The sequence below is a fragment of the Phascolarctos cinereus genome, unplaced genomic scaffold (genome assembly GCF_003287225.1).
Source record: "Phascolarctos cinereus isolate Bilbo 61053 unplaced genomic scaffold, phaCin_HiC Scaffold_1;HRSCAF=81, whole genome shotgun sequence".
Classification (NCBI taxonomy): Eukaryota; Metazoa; Chordata; class Mammalia; order Diprotodontia; family Phascolarctidae; genus Phascolarctos; species Phascolarctos cinereus.
The window spans coordinates 57,788,822-57,801,690 of record NW_027555514.1 but is presented as its reverse complement, the minus strand read 5'-3'; the positions used below and the strand labels follow the sequence as shown (position 1 = coordinate 57,801,690).

General features: G+C 35.1%; 1 protein-coding gene across 1 annotated transcript in view; it reads right to left on the bottom strand.

Moving 5' to 3' along the window:
• PLXDC2 (plexin domain containing 2) overlaps window positions 1-12,869 on the bottom strand; it is a 495,943-nt gene that overhangs the window by 92,919 nt on the left and 390,155 nt on the right. Inside the window, 3 exon segments of the mRNA XM_020966887.2 lie at window positions 7,061-7,124; window positions 7,127-7,138; window positions 7,385-7,480. Of these exon segments, the coding sequence (XP_020822546.1) occupies window positions 7,061-7,124; window positions 7,127-7,138; window positions 7,385-7,480 (172 nt within the window).

Here is a 12,869-nt window from a genome sequence, read left to right as displayed (position 1 = left end):
GCATTCCAATTAGTCACGTTTGAATAAAATATGTTTTTCATGGGTGTGAACTTGAAGGAATAGAATAAAAGCTAACTTTTGTCAAGTACAAAATTGTACATTTTACAAGGTCTATAACTCATTTAAACTTTACAATTTGGGCTTTCCAATGCATAGCCTTTAGGAACTTTATTTATCTGTTATAGTGAAATAATAGCCTCTATTCATAGTCCTATTCTATCACCCTGACTTTCTTGAAATACTCGATTTCTCCCCATCTGACTGCTTCCTATAAATACATGCATGTCTCTCTCATCCTAAAAAATAAAAACAAATAATTCCCTTTTTATCATCTCCTCTAGCTGCCTTCCTCTGTCTAAATTCCTTGAGAAAGCCACCTTCAAATGGTGCCTCCACATCTGTTCTCATTGGATTTTAAACCCTCTGAACAAATGAAACCTTACTCTACATTCACAAATGATCTCTTTATTGTGAAGTCTAATGGGAGAGTATATAAGAAACTTTTCTGGGGGGATGATTGGTATCAGCTATTATTACCATACCACTTCAGTACATACACCTTACTAAAATCTAGTTAAGTATGGTTGATTGATTTATTTCAACTGATAATCATGGGGGAAGGCACGTCTGGGAATTCATGAGCTATAATAGAAAAAGCGATTCCTAGCCCCTCAAGGTCCCTTAAAATCTTGTGGGGAGAAGTAGCCTCTGAGCTCCAGGGACCCACCAGTGCAAGTGAAATTTGGAAAAACAGTTCCAAAGCTTGAAACACATCTAAAAAGCCTTTCTTCTAGATCCTACCATACCCTCAAACTACATATCTCATCTCCTTCTCTGGTAAATTTCTTGAAAAATCTAATTATGCTCACTCTTTTCATTTGCTTCTCAACCCTTGAAAATCTGTCTGGTTTCTTATGTCCTCCAACTGAAAATATTTTCTCCAGAGCTAACAATTATCTCTTACTTTCCAAACACAATATTTTTTTCAATGCTAACCTTTTTTTTTTTCCAGTTACTTTATGAGACACTGCTGAGCATCCTCTCCTGCGGGTTACTCTAGCCTCTCTGGGTTATCATGAGACTAGTTCACCTACCACCTGCCTGACAATTCAATCCATTTCACTCTCCTTTGCTGGGTCATTATTTATATCATATCCTTTAACTATGGGTCATACCACAGTTTCTCTCTTAGGCCCTCTTTTCTTCTCCATCTGCAGTTTCTATTTTGGTAACCACATCACTTGCTGGTTTCATTAAGATCTCCATGTTGATAACTGCAATATATAAATGTGCAACTCCAGTTTCTCCTAGGAATTTCAATCCCAGATCACAATTTGTATATTGAACACTTGGAACTGGATGTTCTGGAGATACCTTAGCATCTACAAACCCAAAGATGAATTCATTATCTTTCCCCATAAGCTCTCCTCTCAATTCTAGAGGCTCCAGTCCAGTCTATAGAATGCTAGTGAAGTAATTTTTCTGAAGCGCATGTCTAATCATATGCTTTCCCTACTTGGTTAACTGCAATGACTCCTTATTGCCTCTAGAATATTATTTTTAGCTTCTAAATCCTTGCTCAATTAGGATGCAACCTCTCTTGGATATTATTTCCCCTCTCATATTCTGTGTCTAGCCAAACTTGTCTTTTCTCTGTTCTTCACGTGACACAGCATCTCCTGCCTGTGAATTAGTACTGGCTATCTTACACACCTAAGAGGCAATGCACTCACTTCCTCTTTAGGTCTATCTCACAGAGTCAATTCATCTCTTCCTTCAAGATACCACTTCAACACCATCTTCTGCTTGAAGCCCTTCTTGGTGCCCCAACTGCTTCTGCCGTCTTTCTCAAACTACCTTGTATTAAGTACTTCGCATATATTTGCATTTTAACCTTAATATTTATGATGCATATATTTATGTATGTACTCGTCTCCTCCATAAGAACATAAATTCCTTGGAAATTTGGATTGTTTCATTCTTTGTACATTCATAGCTTGTGCCTAGAACAGGGCCTGACACATCACAGGTGCTTAATAAGGACTTGTTTATGGATTGATTCATTGAGTTCCCAAGATAATAGATGCCCTGAGTGGTTTCCTGTTTGCAAGAAAGGAACTAACTCTTTGAAATTCAGACTGCCCCAGGAAATTTAGAATATATGATTACCATACTTAATAATGAAAGAAATATAAGAAATCAAAGTTTATTTTTTTAAAATTCAGCTTAGGTATAACATCTGCAAAACTGATATCTACATAAGAAGCAATATTTACTCTAGAGATGTTCCTAATACCATATTCTTTATTGCTTGGATACTATACAATTATCTACTATGTTTTGTATATGACTTAAATGTCTTTACTAATCAAAAAATAAATCAAATGAACTATATTAATGAAAAGAGACATTAAAATCCCCAAAGTGAATGATGGGGTAGGCTATGCAAGAGGGGGGAAAATACCACCAAATAAACAGAAATAGGTTTGGAAGTATGGTAAATCTGACAAAGGGGATTTTGACTTTTGGATCATTCTGAAATTAAAAAAAATAATATGATGTTACTAAGGATATGATAAATATATTTGCTGCTAATATAGATGGTTCAGTTATGGAGTTTACTATATTTTGAATATTTTATTATTGTCAATCATTTAATATTGATTAGACTAAAATTATGAAAAAAATATGCAAAAAACTGTCCCCTACATTTTCCAGGATCTACATGAATGTAGATATATAAATCCATACATATATACATAGGGTAGCTAGGTGGTGCAGCAGAAAGAGCACCAGGCTTGGAGTCAGGAAGACCTGAGTTCAAATCCAGCCTCAGACACTTACTAGCTGTATAACCCTGGGGAGGTCATTTAGCCCTACTGGCCTTAGTTTCCTCATCTGTAAAATGAGCTAGAGAAGGAAATGCCAAACCACTCCAGGATCTTTCCCAAGAAAACTCCAAATGGGGTCACAAAGAGCTGGACACAACTGAACATGACCCAACAACAAAAAACATACACACATATACACACACATACACACATACACATATATGTACACAATTCAACTGGTACTTTCAAATCTCTGTATTTATTTGCTCCATACAGTGATTTCATCTACATGGCCAAACCCCAGAGGGATGCTGAGAAATTACACAGTGAATGAAAAGAGCCAGAGTGGGTAATTTTGCCCCTCAGTAACAACATCCTTTTTTGGTAGTGGTGGTTATGTTACGCTTTGTTTTGTTTCCCTCAATTATTTGCATAACCACCTCATTTTCCCATTTTATTTTGCTTACACACAGACAGAATATATTATCAGACTTAGCAGTATGAATAGCTAGTATATTTGTCAGAGACAGGATGTGTTCCCATGTATTTCTGGCTTTCAAGTCAGGTCTTTCTCCACTCTGGCACACTGCCTCACATGTTCAACTTTATTTGCATTTTTTCAATTTAATCTTCACTAATTTTACCACATGTAACTCATTTTCACTTTTATTATTCTCCTGAAAATACAATGAAAATAGAACACCTCTTAAAGGCAATTTCAATATATCACTAAAAAAGGGGGTACACCATGGCTTAGAGAATTGCATCTAGCATTCTAAGCCCGATTTTAGAATGACTAACAATAATTCTAGTTCTAAATCACTTAAAATGAATTCTTATTATGAGTTTGTGTGGGTAGAGCTCTGCAAAAGAGAAATAAGGTAACTTTATTTTCCCTGAGAACTGATCAAAAATGCCTTTTCCCCTAGACATACAACTTCCCATTATGGCAATCAATACTAACTGACTTCCATCCGCAGAAGAACACAGTAAAAGGAGAAAGTTCAGAGAGAGAGAAGAAGAATGTGAGAGCACAAAATTTGAGCCAATTAGGATAATATTTCTTTCATTTTATTGATTTTGCTAAGATATATATTAAATTAATGGAAATGTTTTTGGCAGTAAAACCAAATTCTTTAAGCCCCAAGTCTAAGGAGAAATTAATAAAATGCAGTAGGGAAATTAAGGAGAACAAAAGTGCAATGAGCCATAGATAAACCGATTAATTAACAGGATCCAATATATATGTAATTACATTCCTGACGATTTCTCTTTCTCCTAGTTAAACTTTAAAGTTTGGGTTTGGGTCTTTATAAGATTCATATGGCAAAATACTGAAAATTAATTTTAGAATTAGTAATAAAATTGAACTCCTTGCATCATTATTTCCTTCTATCTCAGAAAATCATTTTTAAAAGACATAGCTTCCTTAATTTCTACTTCTTCATTTTCTGCAATAATTTAATGACAATTTTAACACTAAGGGAGCTTGGCATCTTTCTCTAGGATCATATCTGCAAATATTTTCATTTAGAAATGAATAGAAATGAAATACAAAACATTGGGCTTCCTTTTCTTGTGATATATACACACATATATGTATATACACACACACATATACACACATATACACACACAGGTACACATACAAGCACACATACATACATATATATATATATATCATATATATATATATATATATATATATACACGTACATACATATATTCATTTCCTTTTCTTACTTGAGAGAACATATTTACTAAAATAAACTAGACCCAGCATCACTCAGAAAACTCATGGAATTAGTTTGCCACAAAAGTGATATATCTAACCATTAGTGCTTATGAGAAGTCCAGTGTGCTGCTTTTAGCTTGATTCTTTAGGACACTATTTGTATCATGATACATTACATCCTAAAGACGTCCCGTGGTGCCTCATCTCAACATTGATGTAACATTGAGGTTTTCAAAGGCTTTACTGACTGCAGTCTTGCTCCTTTCCAAGGACCAGTTTAGCTGAGGATGGAGATTTACCATGCTAAGATTAGCCATTAAAGATGGTTTTTGTAGGAGTTTTAGCATAACAACCCACAAAGCATTATTTCAACATAGATATTAAAACAATACAAAATTTGGCTCTTTGGTAATCACATAAATGAATTAAGCTGGTCTGTAGTGAACTAGAATACAAAGGAAATTCTGGAGGTAAGTTGAGAAAATAAAAATATAAAATTTCATACCAGCCCCACAAACTGTTGATCAAATAAGATTAAATTATGTTAAATCAAATTGCACTTTTAAAAAGGCTAACGAGCTGCTCTTTATTTCACTATTTGAGAAACAGAGGAAACTACTGATCCCTATCTATAGGGCAGAAAATACAACAGTAGGTAGAATTTTGGTTTATATAGTTTTACTCAGAATGCTCCACTTGTTCCACGGGGGTCAGGAAATGAAGAATCTCTCGTAAAGCCTGGACAGTGCAGTGGTCGTGCTTTTCTTTACACTTGGGTAACTTAGGAACTGTTCCTGGACCTGCCTTCACTGCTCATTTCTCCCTGGCTGCAAATGCAGCAGCAAAAGCATACTGAGCTCACAGTGGTCATAATGGAAAACCCAAAGTTGCCTTAGTTAGCTGCTTAATGTGTTTGCCCTATGCCTCTTTGGAGGATAAGCAGATTTTACAGTTCTCTCCCTATTCAGTCATTGCTGACGGTGAAATTCTCTCTGACACCAGAGAGTTGTATAATTGAAGTCTCAGCCCCATAGGTCAGTTGGTTAGAAGATAGTGCCAATGAGGCCAGCATCAAAGGTTTGATTCCTAAATGGGCCAGTAGCTTTTAATCTGCTGCACGCTCACAGATAGCACCTCTAATACTGGCCAGTCATTTCTCTGATATGAGTCACAAAGCAAAGAAGGCAAAAAAAGTATGTCAGGCTAATACAAATCCATCAAATATATGTATACACACACACACACACACACACATACACACACATATACACACACACACACACAAATATATATACTCAAGCAAACCTTTTACAAAAAATGGAGTGAAAATGTTAATAGACTATAATAATAATAAACTATAATAATAATAGTAATAACTAGCATTTATATAACATATTAAGATTTGCAGAGCATTTCACAAATATTATCTTATCCTTACAACAAACCCTGGGATTTAAGTGCAAGTATTATTCTCAGTGTATATAGGGGAAACTGAGTCAACAGATGTTAAGTGATTTGCCTAGGGTCCACAGCTAGTGTCTGAGGTTAAATTTGAGCCCAAGTCTCTTTATTACAGTCCAGCATTATCTCTATTGTGATACTCTGACAAAGGGTATTTTCATTTTTGTTATTATTGGGTAATTTCAATTCTATCATAATTGTGATTTTTTAAAAACCAGATTTTAATTTCTCTGTATTTGAACAAAGTCTGAAAAGAGAGGGCCAGTAAATATGTGAAAGTCACTTTGGTATAAGTAAAAAATGATTGATTTCCTTAATTTCTATAAAAAAACTCTCCTGAAATTCTAGACAACAGATTCTTTGATGTCATTGACAAATTCATCCTACAAGGAAAAATCTTAATGTTAATTTGGTTTTCCTCAGAATGCTACAATGGCTCCACAAGGTCAGGAAATGAATAATGCTTTGTAAAGCTTGAAGAACATAGCTGTCATGCTCCTTTTTACACTTGGGTAGCTTTTGTACTGTTCCTCAACAGTTCCCATGACCATTTGGGAAGGACAGTTGCAAATTCCTGAATTGTGTACTTTTTTTTCCAGAGTGTATTTTTTAATGTAATGAATATGATGTATCATATTTTATGAATATTTCAGGTTTACATTTCACAGAGGAAAACCAAATCTTCCATGGCTTAATAATAGCAATAAAAATTGGCTTATTTCCGATATATCTTAGGAAGATGCTTACGCACCTCTCTCAGACTATAAGTTTAAGAGAAGGTGGCACACGGCATTGGTAGAGGGGATTTCCTTGACTGGGTATCCTCTATATTAATAAAATCCTTTCCCTAGATGATTACAGGGGTAGGAGAATAGTTAATTAAATTGCTGACTTTCCTTTCCTCACTATATTTGGTCATTAAACATAGTATTCTACCATATGGACAAATTCATAAACATCCAAATTCACATGTCTTATACATTTAAACCCTCACAGGGAGGCAGGAAGAAACCAGCTTGGTTTATTTTATTACCTTTGGAGTTTGCTGCACCAGCTGCAGTTGAACCCAATCTGAGAAGAGACACAAGGTCCACATTAAACTGAAGGCAAGCTAAAAACAATAAGGAAAAAAAAACTTGTCAAAGAACTTGTTTACATTTTTTTTTTTAAAAAACAACCTCTCATAGAAAAAATTTAAAAAAATACTTCTTAAATATATTCAACAGGTCAAAATATCTCTGGATCTCTAGTGTAGGGCTAGAAGGTGTTAATTTGATTTCTCAAACACTCCTGGGAAATGTCAGGACTTTGATTTAAAAATTTGTTTTTTACCCATTCACTTAGCCAGGTAACTTACTAGGTAGTGGGGTCATCTCCACAGCTGAAACATTAGTAATCTTCCCCATCTGGAGTTCTACTCGGTGGTATTCATAAATGGTTCTCCTTCGAACATCTACCAAAAAAAAATGTGAAAAAAAATAACCTCTGAGTGTTTTGTCTAAGCAAATTATATCTCATGAAATAGTCAGTGAATATAGAAATTACATTAATTTCCAGCTGTTTTATATTTAAGTCAAAGTCTTTTCACAAGATAAGATCTATTGATCTCTTAGAGTTATTTCAGGAGCTTTTCCCACTAAGAAATTTATGAAAATTCTGAATGGAGTATCAAGCACTCACTAACTCACTGACGTAGAATCTCAGTAGTTTATTTTCCTCAATTGTAATTGTATTCCAAATTCCTGCTTTCTTAGATTTACGTCTGCTAAAGATTTTGACAACCGAGGCTAAGATGTGATGGCAATAGTTATTCCAAATGAAAGTACTTTCTTTTTTTTTTTCTTTTTTAATAGCATTTTATTTTTTTGATGTCAAGTGAAGATAAATTTTGAGATTCATTTAACAATTTTGAGTACCAAATTTTCTCCCTCTCTCCCCCATCCCTTCACTGAGATGTTAAGCAATTTGATATAGGTTATACATGTGCAACCATGTAAAACATTTTTCTATATAACTTATGTTGTGAAAGAGACAGACTAAACAAAAAAAAAAACCCACAAAAAAAAAAAGCGAAAATAGTGTGCTTCAATCTACATTCAAACTCTATCAGTTCTTTCTCTGGATGTGAATAGCAACTTTCCTCATGAGACCTTTAGAATTGTTTCGGATCATTGTATTGCTAAGAAGAGCTAAGTCATTCATAGTTGCCATTACTGTGTACAGAACCTGGTTCTGTTCATTTCCTTGTGTATCAGTTCACATAAGTCTTCCCAGATTTTTTTGAAATTTGCCTGCTTGTCATTTCTTATGGCACAATAGTAAAATGTTAAATCCATATACCACCACTTGTTCAACCATTCCTAAACTAATGGGCATCCCTTCGATTTCCAATTCTTTGCCACCACAAAAACAGCTACTATAAATATTTTCGTACAAGTAGATCCTTTTCCTAAAGTGGTTCTTCTTTGGGAAGATGCTGATGCTAATAATAAACACTTACACAGAGTTTTAAGGCTGCCAAAGCACTTTAGATATATTGTCTCATTTGAGACTCAACATAATACCATGAGGCAGGTGCTGTTATTCTAGCCCTTTTACAGATAAGGAAACAGCCTGAAAGATGTTAAATGACTTTCTCATTGTCACATAAGCTACTAAATGCCCAAGGGAAGATTTGAACCCAGGTTTTTAGGGGATCAAACCCATCACTCAATTCACTATACGATCTAGCTGCCCCTCAAATTTGGAAAATTAAGACTTTTTCCCAGCTTAAAGTTTAAACTTCAAGCAAACTTGGGGTTAGGTCAAATAGCACAAACTTTGCTTCAAAGTGTTAGTGTAAAATAACTTTCTTCAAAATAAAAAAAGGAGTTTAATTTCAATAAGGAACATATGATCATTTCTTTAAAATAAAATAATAACAATATTAAGGAGACCAAGTAGTATAGTAAGAATAGCACTAGATTTGCAGTTTGAGAACCTGAGTGTGGATCCTAGATCTGCAAAATACTCATTCATTCGACAAGTATTAAGGGTATTGAGTGACACTGGGCAAGCTATTTCGCCTCCCTGAGTCTGTTTCCTTATGTATTAAATTAGAGAGTTGATAAAATTACCCTTACAACTCCTTCCAGTTCCAAATAGATGATTTTAGGATATTCATCTTTAGAGTTCCTTCCATAGGGCCAAACTCAGGTTGTTGGTGATTGCATGCAAACTGCCTTAGCAGACTGAATATCCTTTTGGCCCCAGGTACCAGAGGATGTTTCAAATCCTATCCAACTAATCGAGTAGGTGATTTCTCCATCTTCCTACCACCGCTTATCTGTTCCTTTCTATTTGAGCCAGTTGGATGTAAGACAAGAACTTCCATCCATGGATTGCCTAAAAGTTATGCCCCAGTCTCTGGGGAAGTGAATACACTTATCTTTGAAGATCCAACTAGTGGCCAAGCTAGTTTAATGGTGAATAAATATATGCAAACGAATCCACTTTTCTCACTCTACTGCCTGGCCCTAGACATCAGGTGATACTTTAATTTCACATTCCATCCAGCCATACTCCCAGGCTACTTGCATGTCCCACCCCTTTTCCACTTCTTTAGCACAAAACATCCTGCCCTGATCACTAATATCCTATGTGGGCTGTTGTCCCATATTAGAAAGTAGGACAGTGACTAGAACATAGTAGGTGCTGAGTAAATGATTTTTCCATTTATTCATTCATGGAATTTATAGACCACCATACTAACGTAATTACTTTGTAAAAATTCATTCACTACAATACTTAAATGAATTTAAATAATGGCCCCAATGAATAAAATGGGCTGTTAGAAAGCAACAGAAATTTATCTTTGCTATTTTTTAAAAATTGTTTTGGAAGGAGGAAATAGACCTGTGGTTTCATTGGTATAGGGAACTCCCAATGAGTTAACTTTTATCAAATATATCAACATCTACTCTGCAACCTATAGTTGCTGAGGGCAATGAGAAATTAAGTGATTTGCTCAGGGTCACCCTGCTAGTAGTCCCACAAGAAGAATCTGAACCTTGGTCTTCCTCACTATAAGCCCAGACTCACTATAAATATTTCCACTGTGGCCAGGTTGATAGTTGTATACTAACCATCATAACAAAGAAAAGAGACAACTTTCTTTCAAGAGACTTAAAATCTAGCTGGGGACATAATTAGATCAATGTGGAAGGCACTCTGTAAGTAATATTTCTGCTTTAAATGTCAGCTGTAGCTATACACAAAGTAATTTAACGGGTACCCATGAATGCTAACAAAGTACAAATGAGGTTAATATAGTATTTGCGGAGATTGTCCCAAAAATCTTAGTGAAGTTTTTAGCTCTTAAAGCCTAACCCAACCTAAAGCAATTAAGGAAGCTTCTCATCTCAGACACACACAAACCATGGGCAACTGAGTTTTTGATGACATTGCCCCCAACTGGCATCTTAAATGACATGCCTGGTTCAGTGATTTCATTCGCAGAAGGAGCCCCCAGTGAGGAAACTCCCTGTACTAAAGCCAATTACCAAGTCTTCTATAATTTACAACTTTAAAAAGTTGCCTGGAGAATTGCAGAGTTATGGACTTAAATCTATGGCCTATGGCCATACAACCATTATGTGTCAGAGGCCAGATCTGCCTGACTTTGAGGCCAGCTTTATCTCCATTAAGCCAAATGCCAATTCTGAAGAAGGTCATTGGAGTCAGTGGCATATGGTAGAAAGAAGATAGTGTATTTGTAGTCCAGAGGCCTGCATTAAAGTCTTACCTGTGTAACCTTAAGTAAGTCAGTTTATTCATTTAGCCCTCAGTTTCATTATCTGCAAAATCAGGTCCTTTCATTTCCAACAACCTATGAATACATTCATCCTTTTTTTTTTCTTTTTTTTAACTATCTCCATTAAGGCACCAACATTTCCTGAGGGGCACGTTCAGTTGAATAAAATAGGAGGGACATGGGTTCACTTGTACCTATGTATGCATAATATTTAGGCATATGGATCATGAAAACTATTTTTCTTTTTCAACATTTGTCTTGGGGGAAAAAAAGACCAAGACTGATTAGTATCATTAGATTTCGCAGCACACTGAATTCCTACATAGTTTCCCATTTATTTTGCTAAACAAGAAAATTAGATGTTAAAAAAAGGAGACTGTATGGATCCATAATGGGGATCCTATAATGACAGATTAAAAAAATCTTAAGCCCCCCCCCAAAGGCTGTTTGTGTTTATTAATCATATTCAAGGAGCAATGAATGGGAAGAAGCAGACCTTTTTACTTTGTTAGGCATTGTACTTCTTCAGATATCTCTAGAATGGTGGCAGCCTGGGGGAGTGGAGAATATTTGAAAAGCAAAATTAAAATAATAGTTTTGGGCTGTTCTACTGCCAGTGGCTAGTGAATCCAAATGGTCAATTCTACAATATTTCAGAGATGCACCTGCCAAATAATATTGATTATCAGTGTGTCAGCTCTACAGCCAAAAATGTAAGCTTTCATTTGTTTATGCAAACATGTATTATATGTTTACACATATATATAATACGTGTATATACACATACATATATGCATATACAATATGTGTGTATATGCATACATTTATGTGTACGTGTACATCTATATCTATATATATTTCTGTCTAAAGAAATAAACTCAATTAATTTAAAACCAAAAAGCTTTGGCTCTAATACTTCAAATGAACCCAGCTAAACTAGTGCTTTCTCTCTTAGCAGAGGTTATACAATTTGGACTGTTTTCTTAGCATGTCATTGAATCAGGACCTGTTCCAATACCTAGCAATGACGGATCTGTCGAAAACCAAAATTTCCTTGTAACACAATCAAACATACAAAATCTAATTAATTATCCAAAAAGCCTAAAGCTATGTGCTAAAAAATGCTAATTTTAAATCATGATTTGTGACCAGCATACATTACTGATTTAATTATAAGGCATAATTGGCAAATTCAGGAGATACTTTCAATAGCAATCATTTTCCATGTGCCCATATGGGAATACAAGCAATCCAATTTAAGCAATATACAATACTCTTTGCAACAATTATTCTTAGCAATAAAATGTAAAATACTACTTAAATGAAAATTATTAGTATTTACTTCAATTTGTTTAGTTTCTATAATTTCACTGGCATGGCTATTTCTTCTACCAACTCAAGCCGTAATCTCACTATGATGTGTTCTTTAGAGTTACCATGGTTAAAATGTCATCCCCTGAAGCCAATCTTGTGATGAGCCCTCCAAGGCCAGCTAGTCTAATCATCAGGCAATAATTCGCTACCACGTACACCCCGTGACATTTTCAAGAAAGACAGAGACGACAAAAGTTGCTCTTCACAGGCACTGCTTTCAAGAGTTCATAGTTACCTTACTGCCAACAATGAGGCATCACAGTAGCATTTTCCTGGCAGTGACTTATTAGTATTAACAAATATTTAGACAATATTGCTGCATGATAATCCATATATCATGCTATCCACACCACTCCTCATCCACCTGGGAGGCTAACATTTGAATGTACATTTAGTTATTCTGAGAGTTTTTTTTTCTCTTCCTCTCCAAAATTTAGTCCTAGCTTGGGAATGCATAAACACATCTTAATGTTCTGTGACTGAGACAGTGCTGAGCAGTCAAATAAATTACTTGCCAATAATTCATTATTTACATAATTCCTCTTGCTTAATGATGAACTCCAAATGGTCGCTACATTTTTTTCCAGTTCATCCTTCAGTAGTATTTACTGAGTACTTATCATGTGAAAAGAACCATATCAGAAAACTACAAAGTTCACCTAACCTTTAAGTATGG